Source organism: Acanthopagrus latus, chromosome 12 (genome assembly GCF_904848185.1).
Source record: "Acanthopagrus latus isolate v.2019 chromosome 12, fAcaLat1.1, whole genome shotgun sequence".
Taxonomy (NCBI): Eukaryota; Metazoa; Chordata; class Actinopteri; order Spariformes; family Sparidae; genus Acanthopagrus; species Acanthopagrus latus.
Window position 1 is genome coordinate 16,307,757 of NC_051050.1, and position 24,091 is coordinate 16,331,847.

The following is a 24,091-nucleotide window of genomic DNA, read 5'->3' on the forward strand; positions in this document are numbered from 1 at the left end:
GTGGAGTGGCTGAGACAGAGACATCGTTCAGCCTGTCAGAAGACACTGTACCACCAAAATCACTTTGAAGCTGTTCTTTTAAGGTCAAAAAGTGGCATAATGTTGCTTTACTCAACATTATTTCCTCATTAAACTCACAGAAAACCAAATCCAGGTGACATTACATTTCCTTGCCTACTTGCAGACAGGGTTGACAGAAAATGACCGAACGACAGTATTATGTACTGTAAAAATGAAATTCATCCCCCTCCAGCTCAAGCCCAGCCAGCCCTACATCATCAAAACGACCTTTTAGCAATGAGGACCAAAGGGCCACTTCACCAGCTGCTTCTGGAGCTCCTCTCAGCCAGACAGGAGTGGTTTGGCTGGCTGCGACAAGGGATAACCCCCCACCACCCCCGCTGCATTGCTGTTTGCTCTGTGTCCCCTCCGCGTGTCAACAGAAGTTAGATTCCCGTATGCCCCTGCCACACGTCTCTGAATAAACTCATAAATATTGTTCCTCAACATTAACCGAGCACAATGACTGCACTCTCCACTGAGCGCCGACCGTGTTCCTCGGGAAGACAGCTTAAGTACAACAGACAGCCTCTCCACGCAGCCATCGAGACTAGCTAATTCGGTTACGGAAACTGGCGCATTCGCATACTTGTCGCCTGTGCAGCCCATTTTTAACTGGAGTGTGTGCGCATGTCCTGAAATCCGAGAGGCCGTGGCAATGATAGGATCCTAGGATACACAGACATGAATAGAAATTTAGGGCAGGCGTCACTTTATATTTCTGAGAAGTAAGACAGTTCACAGAGCAGGATCAGTGCTATAAAGACGAGAAAAGCAATAGCCCGATATTGATTTGAAATACTTTTAAGTTTTTTATTAATTTTGGGACTATTGAAAAGAAATTGCAGGCTTGGAAGTGCGGTGCATATTGATGACAGGATTAGGATGAGTCACAAGACATCTTTTCCACTATTTCAATTAGGAGCGGTATAGATTCTCTATATGTTAACGTGAATGAGAAGTCTGGGTATGTGTTGTAAGATGTCCAATTAATTGTGTGCTGTGTATCTTACTCAACTAAGCAAATTTAAGCCCCAGAGCTAATTTATGAGTGCTGAAATACTGCAACTGTCCTCATTTCTCATGTTTTTGTTTGAAAAACCAGAATCTAATTCATGGGCATCGCATTCATTACACAATGACTAGTGTACTGGGTAGAGGAAAAGGGAAACATGACAGTAGGTGGAAAGGGAGATAATAATATGCTAAAAAAGAGGGAAGGAAAGATGGGGTGAAATGAAGAGGTTAAGAATAAACAAGTGGTCTAAACAAAAAAGGGATGAAGGGTACAAACGCAGGGAGGAGCTTTAGCAGTATTTATTATCTGTAAATCTTTTAAATCTTGTTATAGTGCTACCATTACATTATTCTTTTTTTTAAAATCTTCAAAGGGTTAGGTGCACTTCCTCTGGATGAAATGACAATGCTTTAATGCTACCATATCCTGATGACGTATCAAACCACCTGCTGAAAGGCACCGGAATCCATGAATCCAAAAAAAGTGATATATCAATGATATAAATAATTAGCATTTGCTGTGCTGCCCTTATGAAATGAGGACCTCATTTTGTGGTTTGCCGGTTCAAACTGATTTCCTTGTTTTCAAAAAATCTAAAGATCTTTGCAGGAAAATGAGAGAAATAAAAATGACCTAACAGTAATGAGGCTTTTGCATTATGTAGTAGGTCACATAACAGGCAGTTCCTCAATCATGAGCCATATAAGAAACAGAGGATTAAACAGAGGAAATATTGGTCAATGGACAGACACTTGTGTGATCTGGCTCTGTCATTTCGTCTGTGTCTCTCTCAGTCATTCCCACATAAAAAAATACAAAATCTGAACCACACACTGCTCTGACTTGGCAGTCGATCAGCTGCATGGCCTGTTGTAGTGAAGCCCAAGGGCTCCAGACCCACAGCTGTAATCACTGTGTTTTGTCAGCAGCAAAGATTGAGGACTGCTGAAAGTGCAGTGAGCACGAAATGAATTCAAGCACCATGGAACACACACACACGCGCGCGCACACACACACACACACACACACACACACACACGCACGCACAGACACACACGCACACAAACAAGACAGCACAGAACTACTTTCATGTGCTACTTCAAAGCATCAATTAAACAGGAGAAAGGCTGGATAATAACCATAAGGTTATCCTCATCGTAATGAGCCAAAGTATTCGTTGTGACACATCAAAACACTACCACAGCTTCTAGCCAGCACATGGAAATGCATTAACACCACAGCGGGGAATAGCACGCACAGAGGTGCATGCAAATAAGGGAGTAACTTTTATTTATTTTTTTAAACATTTTTTTCTGGATAAATCTTAATATTTGACTAAATCACAATGTGTTAGACTTGGCTGGCTACACCAGAACAACGACAGTTACATCTTGCTTTAACAATACAAACCTTCTAAAGGGGGCTCTATACGTGCAGGCTTTTAAGAGAACTTTATGAAACGCATATACATTTTCTTATTTGTGTCTGTGGCTAGAGCAGGGAAGCTCCTTCAATGCCAAGACATTGTCGGTGCATGTTCACGTATGAAACCTCCGCACACCAAACTAATACATCATTGTCTTAATGTGGAACACTGCTCACATGTTTTCTCATCGTCGAACCTGAGTGGGGTTTTTTCCCTTGCAAGTTATTTCTGTTCGTTCAAAGCAGCGATTTTCGCACTTCAGCTTGACAGAAATACACACAAAATAGCCACTTAATCCACACTCTTTGATGTGCACAGAACAAAAGGCAAGGACACTGTCCACTCCAGGTCATAATTGACCAATGCTCTGCAACTCGCATCAAGCATAACGTGTGGGAGACAGCAACACTACAGCAAAGACCGGGAAAGGAAAGAAAAGCACCTACGGACAATCAAAATACCAGTACATAATGCCTTGTAGAATCTGATATAATATCTCATATTATAGCACTGAGAGAAGAACCAGATACATTAAAAAAGTTTAGGATGAACTGCTACCCCTGATCGAACTTCAGAGGGAAGGGGGACAGCAGTGCACAGCATGCCGACTCCAGATCATTAGAAACAGTGTTCACAGAGCTGGAAAAAAGCATATCCAGGGGGTGGCAGGACTACAAAAGAAAGGGCTTCAGAGGCGTCTCATTCTAATGGATTATTCCACGTGGAACAAAACATGAAAACTAACTGTTCTCCAAACTGCACATTGGCATGGGAAAATGACTGACTCGCAGGCTTTGACAGCATAACGCAACAACTTCTTGGAGCAAAGAAAGGGCTCACTGATTGGCCAGTTCGGCAACATCAGAGTGACTGGCCCCGCTCATACACATCATTTCGTGAACCTTGAATCCAAAATGTACACGGTCATGCATGTATGCATCTTCATGAGGCAGATAAGAATGTGTCCTGATTTCACAAGACAAATCTTGGTGGGACAAGCTTCAGTCAAGACGGTGGGAGGGCTGCCAAACTTCCATAATTTTCTGGATAACATGCTAAAACCCTTCTAGCTAGCTTTGTAACAACACAAGCACATTAATGCCTTGCATGACTAAACAAGTGAGACACATTTTGCTTGCCATGTTTACCCCTTTGCAGCCAAGGCGGTTGATGTGCTGGTTTGAAGCCAGTGTCCACTCTGGAACCAGTTATTTCAACAGGCAAAGAATAGCCAGGAAAATCGGTTCCAGAGTGGCACCAACACTTCGCTGGTCTAGAACAAACAAATCATTTACATCAATAGCTGGGTTAAGGGTTATCTTGACCAAGGACCAAGTAAAACCACATATGACTTGTTACCTGGCAGTGCAGGGTAATTGGAGACTTATACAGTGACTGAATGATGTGACTCTACAGTGCCTCTCATGCCCGTAGAAAAGCAAACCGGTTCATAACATCTCCTACACAAAGGACTACAAAGGTCCATTGCTAGTAACTGCCAGAACAACACATACCACTATTACCAAAACAACATGAATTCCATCATTACTGCTGTGATAACAACCACTTCAGTGTGCCACCTCACAAGTGACACGGATCATGATAAGCTGCTATCACATTCGACCTATATGGCTGTTTTTCTGACGAGAAGTTCACAACTTTTCAACATCAGGCCAGCATGTGTCCCCTGTTGATAACCATCTCCAAAGCCGGTGTGAACAATGACATTGCAATTTATATCCAATCTACTTTGGCAACACATGGCCTGACTTTGACAATCATGCAAGTATCTTATCTGCCTAAGACACATGAAGTTACCAAATGTGTAACTGATTGGGGATGCAATATGGGGTTGCAGGACAGGCTGAATCACAACCTTGTGCATAATTGTATATCTGATTTGAATGCTGATATTAAATCTGGTGATCTTTCTGGTCATGCTTGGTGAAATATTCTCAAGCAAGGTCCTGAGAGTTGCTGCTGAGGAGGGAAAATTGGAAAAAGTGAAGCTAGGTACTGCAGGTAGAAAATCGGTGCATGAGCTAACATTTTCTGAGAGTCCAGGTATAACATTGTGCTTGGAAGAAACTAGGGCAATGCATGCTGACAGGGAAGTGAGGAATGTTGCTACGAAGCAAAATTGCAATATGCGGGTTTGTGGACACCAGGAGGAGAGTAGATGAACAGCTGCAGGGCTTAGCTGAGTAGACACAACCCCTACTGTAGTTTTCCAGCAGACTATATTTAGGTGTTCTTTCCTTAACCAAAATGTGAATTCGAGTTAACTAAGGTGCTTTGGTATATAAACCACTGGCAGTTATACTTGATAACCAGGCATTGGTATAATGTGTTTTTATACAACTGCTCTATTTGCTCTTGTTCCTCCCACACGGATTTTGGAAACATCTCAAATCCAGACAGCCCTCAGGCGCACAGATTGGCCATTAGTAGCATGCTCTCTCCCCTATATCTCAGGTTTCAAGGAAAAGAAATGTGCATTTCCTGGAAGTGACTGTGCGTGCTGCTGGGTGCAGACCCGCCCTACATCATATCCTTACAGCACCAACTGTTCGTCCTCCCAGTCAGATGTCTTGAACAACAACATGTGAGGACTAGCCAGCTGCCAGCACAACAACTGTGGCTTTTTTACCACCTTGTCCGTTATGTTGCACATCAAAGCCCCTCTTTTGTTAAGCATGAATTTCTGAGATACACACTGGATCCTCCCTCCCTTGATGAGGAGCCCAGAGTCAATTTCCCAAAGGTGTCTTAAATAAATAATGACTCTGGCACATAGATTTAAAATGGGACTAAAACTGTCTCAGCTTTTAGAAACCAACCCCCAGGTTTGGTTCGTCATGATTGAGAGGTGTATGTCTTACCATTTTCTCTCAAGAATCACTGTGTAACCCCCTTCAGGCAACCCCCTTCCGGTTATTTGAAGTTGCTCGTTTCTCTACAATGTCATTTAAAAGGCATGCATTTATTTCCAGGTAAGGAAACTTTTAATTTGACATTGACCGTTTCCAAGTAAGATTAGTCTCCTACAAGTGGTTAAAGTGTGTGGTTTTGAAATACATTTGAAAAAAGGGAAGACCTCCCAGTCCCCCCTCGTGACCACCTGTGCTTCATGTCCTGTCATGTCATGTCACTGACATTACTCTCAGCCTAAGCACTTCATGTCACTTCTTGTAAACTACACGGATGATGGTTTCCCCTCCACCTGTCTGTGCTGCTTGGTTAAATCTGAGTGTCATGGATGCCTGTGCTGTCAAGTCTTACTCAGCCATACTGTCCATAATACACCTCTTAGATCATACTGGCCAAAGGTATGAATTATTTATGCTGCCAAAAATATATATACCCATCAGCCAGAACAAGGCAAAGTAAGTAACAACAATCTTGCTACAGTGCAATACAAAGGTCCTGGCATTCATTTGGTTGCCACTTGATGTGAACCACCCAATCAAACACTGTTGCAGACCAACTACTCCCAATCCAGTCGAACATCTGTTGGACATTCTAAAACAAGTCCGCTCACCTCACAGCCTGTCAAAGAATCTGCTGCCAACACCCTGGTGCCAGACACCTCAGGAAGACCCCAGAGGTCCTGTGTCCATGCCTTGACGGATCAGAGCCAAGTCTGATCCACCAGTGGACATCCGTGGATCAGACTAATTTCAGGGATGTCTTAATGTTTAATTGGATTGGGATCTGGGGTTTTGCAAACCAGTGGATGATTTGAGCTTTTTGTCACGTTCCTCAGGCCGTTACTGAGCAGTTTTTGCATTGTGGCAGGGAGTCTTATTGTCCTGCTGGTGGAACCACTGCCATCAGGGAGTGCAGATGCCATGAGGTTGGAGTTACTTGGTTTGTTATGATGATTGGGTGGGTAATGCATGTCAAGTGGCATCCACATGAATTAATGAACCCAAGGTTTCAGTGTCGATCAGTTTGATTCAGTTGATCAGTGTCATTCACTTCATCTGTTTGTGGTTTTAATGTTGTGGCTGATGTGTGTCTATTTGTTAAGAATTGCAGAATTGCCATGAAACCTTAACCTGGTCTAGTTCATAGCCACCATAGACACATATCTAGAATTAAATGAATGAGAAATGTAGCTGTTGCACAGCATAGAACGGTCTATCAAGAACCACCATGAGAAAGAAAAGCATCTGTCCAACCATAATCCACTTTACTCTTGGCTTTCGTCTGGTGCACTTCTGAAAGAATTTGGCAATGCATTAATTTCGTTTATGCAGCACTAACCCCCTGGGTCACACCAATTAACTTTCTCCTTTAACTTCACTCCAACTAATAGAGTTTCCTCCTCAGAGTAAGTGTTTGTTCCATTATCATGTTTGTAGTATTGGCCTGCACTTTTTTTTTTTTCTCAGCCCTAATTACAGGCCCGTAAAGGAAACTCTTTTACCGCTGACCTCAGAGAGGGCACCTCTCAGCAGTGTCCTTCACAGAGTTTTGAGGAGCTCGACTTGCATGGATTTAATTTAAGAGGCATGATTTGCTTCGCGGGGTTGACACAAGATATGTTTTAATATTGCAGAGATAAATCCTCAACAGCAAATAAGACAAGCACAATCCAAGTTCAAGTGTTCTAGATAGTCGGGAATATGAAGTCTCTTAACAGCTGGCTATGTGACCGGAGTGAATAATAAGCCAAGCAGAAGTAGGTAGGCAAATGTGAAAAATCGTTCAGTGTTGTCTTTTGCATCTACTGTGGGTGACAGTGATCGAAGGGGTGTTAAGTTATTCTGTCAAGGGTAGGTGAACTCGTCATGGTTAATGTCTAATTTTCAATGTTAATGGCTCAATAGTCGTAACAGTATGACCAATGACACAGACTGCATATTTTTTTTACAACATGTCTGATTAAAATGATTGGGGATTTTGCTGGTAACGAGCTGAATTTATTGCTGTGGCAGAGGGTTGCAGTCACCCGCATGTCCCATCTCAAAAATTGCACTGTGCATATTTTTTTCACGCATGCAAAATTGTGCTCCCATTTGATCTCTAATGAAACAGAAAGCCAACAGAGTAAACCAGCAGCAATCATAATACAGTAAAACACACACAACTCTAAATTGCAAAGGTTCAACTGATGTACAGGGGCTCCGAAAACAAAAGTATTCTGTCTATTCCAAAGAAAATCAAACAATTCTTTTGAAGATAGTGTGAACGCTCTTTTTATTATTATTTGGGGTAGTTATATGGACTCAGAACTATCTCATTTAGGTAATGTAATTATTTAATTTTAGCTGAATTGATGAAAATGAGTTGGATGAACCCAATTAAATGATATTGTACTCATTTCACGTATATATATATATATATATATATATATATATATATATATATATATATATATATATATATATATATATATATATATATATATATATATATATATGTGTGAAATGAGTCTTCAAAGCAGTTCAGTAATTCTCCAGCACAGCATGGTGGCTCAGTGGTTAAAACAGTCATAGATTTAAATGTTTGTGTGGAGTTTTATTAGTGTTCTGCTGCGTTTGCATGTGTTATTCTCCCCCTATTCCAAAATGAGGCAGGTGAAGAAAAATGATGCATTTGAATTGCCTTAAATAGGTGTGTGTTATCATTCATACTGAAATGAGAGCATTAAAAATACAATTAATCCAGTTCCCACCTGGACAGTTTAATATCCTTTGGATAATAGTTGGCAGTAATGCAAAGAATATGTAACTTGGCATGCCAGTTTGCTTTTTTTTATAAAAGGCATCACATAAAGCGATTTTCAGTAGACAAGCTGTCACATCCTAAAAGGCTTCCAAGTGAAATTAATTGTTAATTGCGGCTCGGAAAGGATGAAAAGAAAAATGTACATCTAAATTTACACATTTTGTGAAGCAGAGTGGAAATGTGGAGTCTCATTTATTGTACACTGGCCCATGCATCTATTAAAAGCTACTTTTAAAGACAAATATCCCTGGCTAAAACCATCAAATAAGTACCACAGACGTGCAAAAAGTCAGCTGACAGTCCTGCATGCACAGTCAAAATGAAGAGAACATGCAGATAATACAGATCATCTCCTGTGCAAAGTCTGTGACTTCCTGCCCTCAAAGCCTTGAACCCACTGAATGACTTTGTGTCCTACCTCTGGTGTGGCTGGGGACCCTCCGGCGGCCTGTCGATGAGCTGTGCATCACGTGTTGGTAGTGAGACATGTCTGTTGGCGTGTTGGGAACACGGAAACTGTCCTGGAACCTCTGCATCAAATCCTCTACCGAGTCCGTGTTTGGGTCAATGGCTAGGAAGAAAGAGATCCAAAGTGAATATGGCAGGCATGTCAGAAGGCTTTAAGGTGGAAATCATTTTTGCAAACAGTGACGGACACACAGTAAAAATTCAAACACTCACAGATGCATAATGAGCAAAAATAGCTTGCTTTATTTTTATCTCTTTCCTTTTCTTTGAAATATAAGAGATTAGAGTATGATATGCATCGTGAGCCACTAGGCTGTCTCATTTAGACACTGTAAAAAAGCACCACAGTGTTATTTCTACTTTCCATTTTTTTCTCTCCCTGGCCTTTAAATGATTCCATCAATTCAATATTGCTTCATCTCTACAGGGATCCTGCCAACGCTTTCCCCTGATGGCTCAGTCTCACTCTTCCTGATGAATGACTCCAAAACAACTGGCTGTGCGGAAAGAAGGCATAGCAAAGAGAGAGGAGTTTGCTTCCCTTTTCTTAGAATAAAGAATTACAGAAGCAGGAAGGATAGGAGATTCCAATGACCTGTTCTAGATATGTTCTGGCTTATTTATGCCACCAAAGAGACTCATTGTGAGTATAGAGTATTAAACCCTTGTATTATCTGTCAAGAACAGGTGACAGAATTCAACTACATGTAAATCTAGAGCCCTTTGCTGAGGAACAATGCCTTATTTCATTGAATATGAATTCCAATTCCAGTTCAATTCCAGGGAGATAGTTGGAACTTAAAGGGTAACTCCAGCAAATCTACACATTAAAGTGTGTTTACAAGTCTTGGGAATACTACTGCATTGCAGAAAAAAAAAAAAAAAAAAGTATTTTGAAGATATTTATGGCTCCAAAGGAAGCTACGTGGTACCTGATAAATTGCCTCCAGTGATGTTACTCAGTGGCAAGTTGTGTCGTGGGTAATGTAGGCACCGTTTTTTGAAAAGGAAGATGAACATTAATTTAATTATTTGTAGCCCCAAATGGGGTTGACGCTACCTATTTCCTTCAACGCCTGTGATGATACACTGAAGGCCGTTCGTCAACGTGGTGGGTAATTGCAAAACTGTGACCTTGTTTTAAAGTAGTCATCTGTACCTCGGGGTAAAGAAAACAAAGCTGTACTGCTCAAACCAGATAGTGGGAATTTTGCTCTGGAACATGTCAGCAATTTTGAATTATTATTTGGGGTAGTTATATGGACTCAGAACTATCTCATTTAGGTAATGTAATTATTTAATTTTAGCTGAATTGATGAAAATGAGTTGGATGAACCCAATTAAATGATATTGCATGGATGTATTTATTTGGAATTGGGGATAAATATATGTATCGGATTGAAATCCTCCCTACAATTCAATTGAGTTTATCCAATTAATATTTTTTTTTCTTGAGTATATAAAGGGGTGATATTTCTGGCTCTGCCTTTTAAACTGTCCATTACAAGTCCAGCAGTGTTCAGTAGTAGCAGAGGTGATGATTAACCAGTTGTCTGCTTTTATAAAACTGGCTCCTACACATCTAACAATGCAAATCTGCCACTAGAGGCAATTTATCTGATTACTGTACATACAACTTCTTTTAGAGCAGCAAAAAGGTTTTATGCCATTTTTTTCGCCACCGCATATGTAGTGGTACTCCAGAAGACCTGTAAACACATTCAAAGTATGAAACTGGAGTTACCCTTGAAGGAGAACTGCTTTGTCTATACTGTGCTCATTATATCTGCAAATATCCTATAGGGATAGAGAACAGTGGCGCAAAACAAACATCCGCTTGAGAAAGTGTGAAAACTGCTCTGTCCCCAAACTTCCAGCAGCATAGCCATCTCCAAAAGAGATGGGGTCATTTATCACCCCAACCACCACTCCCCCCACCTATCATCAACATCTTTTGATCTGTCAGTCTGGCTCTGAGGTGTACTCTTTCCATGAATAATGGTGATGTGTTGCTCCCAGTGGAGGCTCATCATGCATGCCAATGAGCGCGCATAAAGCCGGGGAAGAGGGAGATGAAGAGGACGAGGGTGAAAGTGAAGAGGCAGAAGTGTTCACGTTGTTTTTGATATCATAAATGGAAAGCTAACAATAGCAGAGGCGCTAGTGCCTCAGAACAAATATCATCCTAGGAGTGACACGTGGTTGTTTCCGATTCACTTTTCGTTAAACCAAAGCCCGTGTTTCATCAGGCAGCCCACTGCTGCTGGTATGTCTATGGTAATGGTCCCACAGCAACCAGATGCAAGAGGTGATGCAAAGTGACCATGGCCTCGTTTGGGAGACAGATGTTGGCTTGTGCCCCCCGGCTTCCAAGTTAGAAAACTTCTCATAACAATTTTCGATAATAATAAAAGTCCTTAATGTTTCTTGATCCGGGACCCTCAGAGCCTCATGCGTTTCCTGTCTTCAAGCCAACAAGCAAACTGCGGAGCCTTGCATTATTAAAACACCAAGAATTATGTGCATAGCAGACATACTCTGAAAATCTAATTGCAAGAAATGTAGCGCTGTGTGCTCTGATACTAATGTTGCTGGTGTGTGGTCATGTACTGTGTTTGTACCTGTGTGTTTAGCTCAGTTAATTTCATAAAAAAATACCTGGCAAACACTTGCTTCTTGGATGGCAGCAAGTTAAAAAACTGGCACTGTCTGCTTGCCTCAAGAAATTCTGGCTCAATATAAACACTAGAGCTTGACATGGGGTCAGCGGTGCTCTTGCTGCTTGAAAGCGTATACAGCCAAAAGTACTGTTTGCAATGATGGTTACATGACTGTGTCCAGCACAAACTGTTCTGTTCGTTTGATTCATACATTATGGTGTTTGGAGTGAGAATTGTGGGAGCTTAATCAAGATTCAGAGAACTGTTTTGTAAATGTGTTTTTTCTCTACTCCTCTCCATGCTAGCGATGATCCCACCCACTGTGTAGAGCTGAACGTTCCCATTACAAAATCTGAAACCAACAGAACTTTCCCCGAAACTGAAATTGCTTGTGAACTGTTCAAGCAATCAAAATGACCACTGGGACCAATGAAGTCCCACTTCTGCTGACACATTTACAATTTGAGTCACTTTTCTGTGTTAAGGTATGGCAAAGCAACATGGCCCCACATAGGGTTTGAGGTCATTCACAATGATTTTCCACTAACTTTTTGGGAAGATTGTAGCATTTTTAGCAGAAAACAGTTTGATTAGTCGCTGCCAAAAGACGCAGTCCCGATCATTCTGCACAGCGGGACTATGATACTCATGGCGAATAATAGTTTAAAGCAAAACCAGCTAGCCTTCCTTTAAACTGTTGTTGCGTGTAGACTGTACTGGTTGCTTCACACTGTTAGCAATTACAATGATTAAATAAAACCCTTACGTGAAAGGCACTGGCTACAATATGATATGAAACTTCTGTATGGGCGTTTGTTAAGTTAGTCTTCCATTTATCCTTGAATGTTATGAAAACAACAGCACGCTGTTACATTCACATCTGTGCGACCGCATTGTTACCCACCAATAAGCAATGCAAAAACATGTAACACTAAGGCTTTTTGTCCATTGCTTGGTTTTCTACTTGGGCACAATGTCTGCTGATTGCATTTCTGTATAAGACTCAACACCGGTCTGAGTCATACATGACTGAAGAGACAGAAAGCAAGACAATGTTCGGTGCGGTAGACGTTTGTACAGCCAGAGGGCTGCATCTCTACTTTCTGGAGATGTTTTCATTAATGTGTTAAAGTTCTGAATCCCTATGTTACCATTACATACATTGATCCAGGATGCCCGAAGGCAGACAAAATTCTAAATGGGAGTCAAGCACACTCAAGTAGCTGAAGCACATGGTTCAGTGAGCAAACAAGCACGACAATCAAAAATGTGCTTGATGTAGTATAATGAAAAACAGCAGTAGCGTCAGATCATAACTGCTGGAAGTGTGAGTGAGACGGCGTGATTATACATCTGTTCATGAGAGATGAGATGAGTACGCTTTCGGATGTTTGATCACCAAAAGAGTGTGAAACCTACGACCAGAGCAGTCACATGTTCTTTCACTGTGTTACTGGATGATTTATTTAAATCTGAACCATTTCAAGGACCCCTGACCCCCCACTTTGTTTAATTTAAACATCTTGAACTTCAGTTAGGCTAGCAGCTGACATATGCATTCACACAAAACATGACGCCAACTAACAATCCAATGACCCTTTTAATGTTATGTTGTATGGTACTGTTTAATTTCCTGTTTCAGCTTTTGCAAATATGGCTTACGTAAATGAAACTTGGCTCCAAGTACTTTTCTCGCACCACAATTCTGGTGAAACGGTCTTTAATTTGTTTTTTTTGGAACAGAACTTCCAGATATTTGCATTTAATAACAATCATAATATAATATTGTTTAATGAAAACAAGTAAGTAATATATTTTGTGTTAGTGGGCTGTGTGTGCGTTTGTCTAATTGACACTCTTGCTTATACCCCATACACTGTAATTGCTGCTAAGTGGCCAGTGTCTACAGCAGAGCCTTTGTCCATGATATTCTCAATTAAAGATACTACTGCTGCTCATTGCCTCTATCCTCTGTTGTTGATAACTGATTTAATTACTACCCAGCAGTGTTCCATGTAGATCAAACTGCATGGATATCAATATATTTTACTCCGAGCTAACTAACGGTCTACAGCACTGCTCCCCAAAGCGGGCAGTCGCCCTGCTGTGAGGTTTAATTTCCTCCTGATGTGTCTAGAGACAAAAATAAAACATTAATCATGGTTATTTCTAATAATTTTCATGCCGTTTTATTTTTGTTAGGTAAAAAATGCTCTTTTCAAAAGGTAGGACCCCTCATTTTCAATTATTTTTCATGGTTTGAGCACGGCTGGCGGAGTGACACTCGCAGGTCAGTCAATTAAGAGAAATGGGATCCATTTTGCATCTTAATAATCAAATGCATTACAACTGGCCTGAGGCCCACCATTAAGTGTCAAATTTGTCAAACAACAGAAGAAAGTTTGGGCATTCTTCTACTATATTGCAATAGTTTACTGAACACCAATGTCTGGCTATGCCCACTTGTATTTTTCTCCCTACCTTACAAGAGAAAGAATTCCTGTTGGGCAGGAAATCATCTTCGAAAAGAACCATCATACTGAAGTTATTGTATTCCCCATTAAAAGTACAATAAAGGGTAACACGATGTTTCGACTGAAATAACCTTTTTTCCAGGTCGCACACTGGCTTTTGATGCTGAAGCAGCTACTGTAGCTGTTGCTTCCGGCAATATTTTTGTAAACTGAACTGTGTGTGCGCACCAACCCTTGGCTGTGAGTGGGATCTGTCTTATGCTGAAGGAATTCTTTTGAACACATGAGACACAGAAACTAAAACAGAGCTCACGACATTGTTTGGCACCGACTTGCAAAGGATTTCCCCGTCCTCGCTCTTCAAACCAACCATGCCCAAGTTAGTTTTTCGCACAACTTGAAGTCACACACAAGTACGTAGGGTGGTGTGCAGGAATGCAAATGCTCTTTTCTTGGTGTTTAATACACACTTTAACACACACATCACAGGACATGGATTACAGCATTCCAGACTCAGCCTATTGTAGAAGCTATGCTATGGTTCATTAAGAACACCCATCCTATATAGTGCACTAAACAGTATATACAAAGAAGACAATAAAATGAATGTGTGAATGTCTATTCTATAGGGACAGTGCATATTAATTAACATTACTGTTTCATCTGTTGTCCCTGGCCAGAAACAATGGACACATTTCAAAGGTACGATATGTAAGACTGTTGATTAAAAACATTAACTAAAATTATCAATACAATGTGGCGAAATAAAAGTTCTGATGTTATGACATGGCTTTGTCTGATGTTGGAGAGATATCTTCTAAAGTTAATAGCTAATAGCATCCCAGTTCAACACTCACCAACACTCTCTTGGTGTTACGAGCTCACAGTCCGGTCCTCTCTTGCTGCACGGCTAAAGCTAGCTAGCTAACTAGCTAATTGCGTTAACGGTTGGGAGCAATAAGCAGTTACTCTTTTTTGTGTTGGATTTGACCATAGCCAGTTGTTATGTATTGCACCTTTAAACTATCCTTGTCAACAAATCCCATCCAAATATAATGTACAGATTTGTAAATGACTTGTAAGCATTACTCTATTACTCCAATTGCGTTTGACAAAAATGATGCTTTCAGTTAATGTAACGTAAGTCCATGACACTGAAAGCACATCTGATGAAATTTAAAGAACTGCCTTGGTGGGTTGTCAGTGTCCATCACAATTACAATTACATCAATAGTAGGTGAATAACTAAATGTCTTTTCTTTTGTATTGCATGGTAGTAGTACGTGGTAGTATTCATGTGCATCAATGCTCGTGAATGTTCTTGGAAATACAAATCACATTTGCATCAAATAACTAAATTTCACTTACAATGCTTGAAATAATGCTATTTCTTAATTCGAAAAAAAAAAAAATCCACTGAGTGAATAAAGAGGAAAGATTGAATTATCACCTTAACCTTAACCCGATTACTATCATCAACACATTTTTTTCTGTTAATCCCCACTTGAAGCCTAGGATAACAACAAGGGGAAAGGACACAAAGTTTACCCGGAGTGGAACAACACACAGTGTTCAGAATCTGCTTCTCCTGTAGTGTCAATACGCCAGGCTAAAAATGGTAACCTTTGAAAGAAAAACGTGGAATCAAAAAAAAAAAAGTTACGTGAGCTCCATTCCCTCAGGCCATTTAGGGTAGCACTAGGCTAATTCAGGTATTTTGGGGGGGTTAGCAAAACAAACAGGAGGGGGATGGAGCGGGCGGCACTTAAGCTTTGACCTGCCGTGAGTGAGCGGAGTGTGTGACAGCATGTTTGAGGTTAACTGTGTGCATACATATTTCATAGCCTCCTGGAACTCTCTTTATCTCTCTTTCTTTGTTCCATTTTAAGGTAAGACGAGATGCCCGGCCAAACCCAAGCGCCTGGAGTCACAGTCTTCTTGGAACAAATGTAATTTTGTCACTAAATGTTGCCACAACCCACCGATGTTTGTTTCTATCCTCGTCTTCCTCACTAACGTGCACATCTTGAATTTCAGCTGTCTTGAAATATTAAAACATCACTGTGAAAAGGTGCTTGCCCCATAGAGTGTACTTAATCATGTAAAGCCAATGCCTGTATTAAAAACAGAGCAATCAGTTGACTGAATTACTAACAAGATGGCCCTCCGTGTCATCTTTGATCCACCACAATACCTCCCACATGTGTGTCTGCATTCATCATGAATGCAATTTTTCTTTTTCACTGCCCCCCCCCCCCATCACACACACTTTGCCGGTATGCCCCATTTCTCACATCTGTCAGAAGCTGCTATACCAAGATATTTTATTCTGTCATTTGTTTTTCCCCAGACCCCAAGTCCACGCCGGCTGCTCATTTTGAGTTCAATGTCAGCTAAAGCTCTGTTGTCTTTATATTCCGCTTTTCATCTCCCTTATCTGCAGTTACTCCCTTATCAGTGCTGAGTGTGTGTTAACAGTGCCTCATAAGCAGTGGATGTCAACAGCATGCCGCCTCAGTCAACGTATTCCTGGTGGTCTCACGGCGCCCAACGCGAGACGATAACCCTTCTCAATTTTCCGCAGCCTGTGCTTGTTTATGTGGGCTTTCGTTAACAGCGTGTATGTGTGTATGAATGTAAATGTTTACACATTTCTCAACTCCTGTCCCGCTTTTATTCCCCTGTTCCTGTGCCCGGAGTATATTGCTTTTGCAGCCGCGTGGTAGGCATAGAAATTTAAGTGGACTCCAGATCCCATTATCATGTTTTCATGGACATTACCAGTATGAAAATGGCCATCAAAACCAACAGTGCCGAAGCACATAACATTGTCAGAGAAGATAATTGTATTTTTTGTGTTCCTTCGCATCCATTGTTAAGGCCATGGAACATTGAATTCCTCAGAGAAAAAAAAAAAAAAAAAAAAGATGTTGCTGAAGTGTCGACTCCAAACATAAAAACAACCAATCTCTCACAGTCCAGCCTCCCCTCCCCGGGGACCTCATTGGTGAGCAAGCTCATGCAGAGAGTTGGGTAAAAATATGCTAACATTCACTTTCTGATGGACATGTACAATACTCAGTGCTCTTATTAGTGGGCCACTGAGGTGACAGGAAAAGCCTCGCCAGTCAGGCAAAACACAAAAAAGGGTTAGTGCTAACAAGCTTCTCACTGCCAGAGTAGTTAACTGCTAAGTTGTGTTGTATTTTTTACATTGGGAATGGGTTATTATAGGGGTTGACGCATGCACCAACACAAAATCCAAAGAATTCAGCTGTCTGTGTTTGTAGGTATGTAAGAAACTCAATCGAAACCAAAGTCATTGGTAACCTTCAATACTCAACATTCATTTGCTGTTCATTTATGAGGGTCAAAGCAATCATGTCAGGAGAGGAACTGAATAGAGAAACTGCATTATGTAAGAATTTGTATTTTATTTTATTTTTTATAAATGATACCATTACTGAGGTAGACCCAGTTAATACGACATAATCTAACAGTATAAGCTCCGTATAGCTAGACACCACCAAGTATCTGATGTTCTCAAAGGAGAATGAGGTCTCCTAAAACACTGGCCGAAACTAGAAGGGTGGCAGGGTCCTCAAAATATATATAAAGTGAAACGGTACGAAACTGCATTGTCCTTTTCGTTTATTTAAACATGAACATCAGTCAATGAAGATGATTAATAAACTACATAGTGCACCTTTAAATGGGGGCGGGGGGACAAACATAAACTAGATAATGTGGATGGCACAATATAGCTTAAATCGTCACAGTATACTTGGGTGTTCACCCAAGTGATTGATCTACCAAAAATAATGGCAGTATCCAGCATAGCATTTGTTAGTCATTACTTACAGATACTACTATTGCTCATACATTCGCTGTTGTTACAATTTCTGCTTATACAATAAAAACAGTAGTAATACATGCGGATGGTTTGATATCACTTATTAAAAATCATCAGATGGGGTAGGAATAGATCGTCGTACGCATACATGTTTCCAGTATGAAGACTCACTGCCAAAGCACTAATTTGCAAAGGCGGAGGTTTCTAAAAATACACTGCACGACAAAGTCTGACTCAATGATGCCTGTATCTGATGCCTGTACCTTTACAGAAAACGATACCCAGCACCAGGAAGGGCAACAGATGTTCTGTCAGCAAATCGTACACTGAAGGCTACTCCAAAAAAGAGAAAAAAAAAAAAAAAAAAAAACGAACAAGACTATGCCGGCTCCCACCAAATCGCTGAGACAGCCTTCGGGAATTACTGTCTGTCAGAAACTGAAAACCTTTGACCATGACTCCCAGTCCATAAATAGTGCTTGACCCCTCTTTCTCTTTAGGCCCAAGAAGATATTTCCTCTCAACTGAAAGTCAGGGAGACACATGGTGACATTTTCAGGCACTTGTGCCCTGTATGCCCTGAAGCAGGTGGTGATGCAGCTTGCAGTGCAGCTTGGGAGATGGATTGGAGTGCTCTGAATCCACACATATATGGTAGTAGTCAGCAATGGAATGTAAGTAATAAATTCATGTCCTGTTCTTAAGTACTACTTCTTTTACTTCAGTTTAGTATTCATATTTCATACCTCCTCTCCACTACATTTGGAGGGAAATGTTGCTACATTCATTTGATAGTATTGCATTTTTCCAGATAATTGTATAAAAAAAAAAAAAATAATAAAAATTAAAAAAATGTGATTCTGATAATCAGAACCGGGGCGGCTGTAGCTCAGCGGGTAGAGCAGGTCGACTAGTGATCGGAAGGTCACTGGTTCAAAGCCCAGCTCCGGGCAGGGCTGAGCCGCATGTCGAAGTGTCCTTGAGCGAGATACTGAACCCCACATTGCTCACTAGTGAGGGCCCTGCGACGAGCGGGCGACTTATCCAGGGAGTACATGGCTGGGATTGGCTTCAGCAGCAACACCCCGCAACCCCATGGTAAGGGATAAGCGGTTCGGACAATGACATGACATAATCAGAACCATGTGGAATATCAAATCCGATATTTGAAAAAAAAATTTCCTTAAAATTAACCAAGTAGTTTTGGTGCCTAAACCTATCCAACCTGTGACCATTTACAACTTTATCAATCCAAAACTCATTACATGCGAAATATCTGCCAGCAAGCTTAATTTAAAAAATTAACCAGCCATTGCTAACTTGACCACAGAGCCCTGAAAACTGATGCTAGAGGATTAACTGACCAGTGCTTGCTGTATTTGAAGAGCTGGAGGCAGACATGAAGCAGGGTGGCTGTAGCTCAAGAGGTAGAGCGGGTTGTCTAGTAATTGGAAGGTCACGCATGGCAGCCTCTGTCATCAGTGTATGAGTGTGTGTGCGAAAAGGTGAATGTGACAAGTGTCGTAAAAGCTCTTTGAGCGGTCAGTAGACTGGAAAAGCACCGTGGAAATGCAAGTCCATTTACATGTGACTCAGGTAAATCCCAAGTCTTGTGTCAAGTCAAGTCCTTAGTTAAAGGTGCAATTTGTAAGAAAAGTTGATTTCAGTCAAAAATTGACACTTGGGGATTGTAAGAGTTGGGAATGAGACTCAAAAACCGACTTTTCTAACAAAAAGCAAGTCAAGGCAAGTCAAGTCCCAAGTCAAAAATGAGCACTGTTTATTTTTTGTTTTTTTTGCAGGCACATTTTTGATTAGCAATAGCCTTAAGTGCTCACTGAACAAACAACCTTTGACAAGGGTACTTCAAAATAAAAGTGGATGCCACTTAAATGCTAAAAACATCAAATGATTAAGAGAGTTTAATAACAGACAAGTCTTCCATCTTGTTATGTCTCAATTCAAGTCAAGTCCTCAGTCTTCAACTTCAAAGGTCCAGTCTCGAGTCCGTTATTCTTTGGTCAAGTCAAGTTACATATCATCAAAACAGTTACTCAAGTCTACTCGACTCCAAGTCAAAAAGTCTCGTGTCCACATCTCTGGTTAGAAGTGAGAACACATGCATGTTTTTAATAACTGGCAGTCAGTTATGGACTTTTATTTTTCAAAGCCATCCCATCTGGCTGCCTAACACCATTCATATTCACGGAGGCAGATGTAGCCACAAGGGAATGATGGGAACATTTCTGAAGATCTTTGGACCCCACAGACCCCTGCTGTTTCAATTTGGAACAAATCTGCAGGAGGAAAAGAAAAAGAGAGCCCAAGAAATTAAATTCACAGATATCTATGTTTTTTTAATTTTTCATTACATTTCCATTTATCACTCCCAAGCTCACGTCCTTTCTTTACCTCAGCACATGCCAACACACACTCACACGCACGCGGTCGCATGTCTCTAGTCCCTTGTTTTGCCTCCTCCCCTTCACGGCTTGGGGAGCAAATGAGTGCAAAAGAGATCAATGGAGAGGAAATGGGGGCTCACCCCAGCTCTGATTCCCTCGGTGATTTATTAAATTTGCCATTGTTTCGATAGAAGCAGTCCAGCCTAGCTCTCTGGGAAAGCTTTTGACAGCGCTGCTTCAGGAAGTGTGACAGGTACATGAGAAGAGAGTAAGAGGTTAGACAGATACAAAGAAAAAGACAAAAGTGTCAGAGAAGACAAGGGATCCAGTGTCGGAGAAGACGGGGGATGCAGATATGACTGGAGAAAGAGGTGAGTGGGAGAGAAAGCGAGCCAGGAGGGATGAAGGGTAGAAGGTAAAAGGTTCAATAGCGGCAGTAGTGATAGATTTCTCTCCAGGTTTCATATAACATAATTATATAATTATGTATTTTATATAAAAGCATACAGTAATCAGACCAAATAGCGAGCAGCTTATCATCTGGTAACTCCTGCTGCCATTAGCTCACTTAGCCGTGCAGGTAGTGATCCGAATGTGGGAGCTTGATGCACGGGGAAAGTGTTGGTGTTTACACTGCAAGCACAGGAGTTTTGGACCAGAGTGGGGCTGCTTAGCACGCTAACATACGCTTTTCCACACAATACATGGAAGTCTTAATGTTAAGCCTTTCACACAGTCGTTGATCATTTTGGTGTTGTTTCAAATGTTTTCAACTATAATTCTTACAAATTGCGCCTTTACCATCAAACTTTTATTTACATATTGCTGAACACTCATCACTCAGATAATTTGCGCACTTATAGGTGAATGTAATGCGACAACGATATATTTGAAAAGAGAAAAACCTAAAAACAAAATTCGGGGACAGAACTCTATTCCCAGACCAATTGAGATACATACCAAAGGGACTGTGTTGAAGGCACTGTCAAAGTTAAAGTCATAGTGCACAATCCGTGGCATTGTAGAAGCAATCAATAAACAGTGGCTCAGTCGGAGGCAGCAATGTTTAAAAAGCTTTGACAGGCTATCTATAGAAAAACAGAGACATTGCAAGTGTGACGATTTCTTTCTCTTTACATCATATGAAGAAAGGCGTGTGCGTGGCATTGCTTTTTCCTCCTATGGTGCTTGCCAACACAGTGCAAAACAAAGACGTGTTCTCGACTGAAGACACTTTAAGACTTCTGGAGGACTAAGAACACCAAGAACAGACTGATACTTCCCCACACTCTGCAGGATTTTAACATTTACTGTCTCATGCCTTGACATTCCCGGCAACTTGAAACCATGTAACGTCCCTTTAGTCAGACACTTTTTCCCTTCTGCTGGCTTTTGCTTCTACTTTTATATCTTAGGGCCTCTGCTGTTTGCAGAGGAGCGAGAATGAAGTGCTATCTATAGCTCGGCTCTTGCCATGGGCCAGAATAAAATATGTATGTGTCTCCCCATGCTGCGCCAGCTGAACGTTGCAGGCCAAGCTCTGACCTCCAGCTGCTCCCGACAGGATGGAGCTCCTGACTGACAATCACAAATAAGCCCGGGCCCTGATATTCATGAACAAGATTCCAAATTGTAAGAATATCTCAAATACATCTTTATGTTGTGACAGAACGGAAGACACGTGGCCTGAATATGCGATGAATTATTCCGTGCCTAAATCTTTAATAAGTAACAGCGCCACAGTGACGCACAGCCTATTCCTGGCAGGAAACACCTGTAAATACATCTTGTGAAGAGAGATCAGTGGCCTGAGGTAAATGATGATAGCAACTTTTCAACCAACCCTTTCTTTAATATTTCAACACAACTTCTCCACAATTTAAAAAAAAAGGAGAAACAGGGGGTGGCATTATTCACGAGGCATGTTTTTCAGTCAGATAACTAAAATCTGCGTGAGTTGAGTGGCTTTGTAAATGGTCCAGCACAAACAGATCCTGGAGCCAAAATTACACTAAAGAAACATTTATACATCTTAGATAAATAAGGTGGAAACACGGTCAGCAACGCTTCCTGTGATTGGACAGTTGACCATGTTTGCTGTCTCAGGAAAAAGACCTATCGAATTGCAAGGTTTTTTCAAACCTGGGTGCCAATCTTAAGCAGGCTGCTTTTAAGGATTTGTTAATGCTCTGGCATGTAGATTTGGCGTCCTTCAGCCCAGCCTTATGGGCCAACATTTTTTTTTTTTCAACTCAACAGACGCCGCCAAAAGTATCAAGATTTGCTCACCAGGCCCCCCGGCGATGCCTCCTGGCTGGAGAGTCGCACCACTTGCTTCGCTTTGGCCAGGACATTAGCTGGCTTTCCCCGAGCCACGGCAATAAATTTTATAAGCTGCTCACACACGATGAGCACCAAGATTGTTTTTCATACTCTTGGGTGAGTCATGAAAAAACATACTTACAGGTGAGTCACCCGCATAACACATTTCACAGAGCTCATTCAGCGGGCCTCTGACCTAATTGGCTCAGCGCTAATGGCAAAATTCCAGCTGGGCTCTGGGGAAGCAGTCTGTATGTAAGTAGAAGGTATTTATCCCATTTTGTTTCTGTTTTGGGGGCCAATTGGTTCAGTGATTAATTTGAATTTGCTTTGCACAATTCAGAATTCAGAAACATATAGGATATGTTTTGTATATACCTGAGTTAGGCTCTTAGCGTGACTGTAGCTGTTGTTTAACGATAACCTCTTTCAAAAGGGTGGACTTTTAGCTGGTAGCATAGAAATTTGGGTGAAAAACTCTTCTGCTCATGGATTTTGACCTCTGCCTTTTTTTTCTGTCTCTCTCCATGTGCAGCTGCATGAAGTTCTCAGCCAAAGAAAATCTAAGCCAAGGTGACTAGACTGGCGTTTTGCAGACAAGTACTGTTGAATCCTCCTCTACAGCACCTAAAGTGGCACCTGTCTCCATTCTGTCTGACCAGGCTTTTAGAGTGACTATCGTAGATTTCTCTTAACTTCTGAAGTGGCATTGTTATCACACAATAAACAATGTTGCTTTGTTTTTTTAAATACAAATACAAATATTTCATATAAGATTGGCTCAACTTTTAGATTGACTTTAGATCAGAGATGCATAAACATTTTCCCTCGTACTTTAATTTTAAAGCACCGGTATGGGCAGACGTGGGAAATGTGGTGTGTAGAGGACCGCTTGCCCGGTGTCGCTCGGGGGCCTGAGTCCTTCTGATCGAGGCTCAGCCCTTGGATGGTGTGTGGCCAGTCTTCTTGGAGTTGGGCTGTTTGGGAATGCAGCCCAAAGCAGGTGGTAAGCTCCATCTAAAGGCAGGAACATACAGTAACCGTTGGACATCTGAAGCGTTTGGGGAGGCTCGGACGAGGTCGGGAGCTGCGCGGACGTTGTCTGCTCCGATCAACATGCGAAGTCTGAGGAGGTTGGCCCGTCAGAGCCATTTTATTCTCGGATTGGCAGTGTGCTAGCAAATCAGCGCGGTGTGTGGGAGGGGTGGAATACTGTGTGCGCCTTGCTTTTACATGCACTCCATTCCGTCATTTCTTGTTTTGGAGTACCGGCGCGAGACTAGCTGTTATGTCCTCACTGCATGTTTAGTATGCAGCTGTTTTTGATTTTGATTTAATTGTCATTTTTAAAACCCAAGTTTGTACAAATGAAATATAAATTATGACAGGGTGTCGACGATAATCACGATTATTAATGACGCTTCACAACTCGCCTGAGTTTTAAGCAGTTATTATGCAATGAGACACTGATAAATGTCTTCATGGTAAAACTATGTTTAACTTTTGACAGATTCCAAAGACAACAAAAAAATATTCATTATTTCCCAGATCTTGCTACACTGCTTGCTGGTAAAAAAATTTCCAGCACATGTAGGAGCGGAAATGAAGCAGAAAAGACATTATGCAAATATAATTACAATGGGGTGCCAATTTATCACACACCGAGATA

General features: G+C 41.3%; 1 protein-coding gene across 4 annotated transcripts in view; it reads right to left on the bottom strand.

Moving 5' to 3' along the window:
* The window catches only part of LOC119030205 (myosin light chain 4-like), a 451,755-nt gene that overhangs the window by 177,110 nt on the left and 250,554 nt on the right, over positions 1 to 24,091 (bottom strand). For all 4 annotated transcript variants that reach the window (XM_037117622.1, XM_037117621.1, XM_037117624.1 and 1 more), the window contains one exon: positions 8,659 to 8,811. In XM_037117622.1, the coding sequence (XP_036973517.1) occupies positions 8,659 to 8,811 (153 nt within the window). The remainder of the gene's footprint in view (positions 1 to 8,658; positions 8,812 to 24,091) is intronic.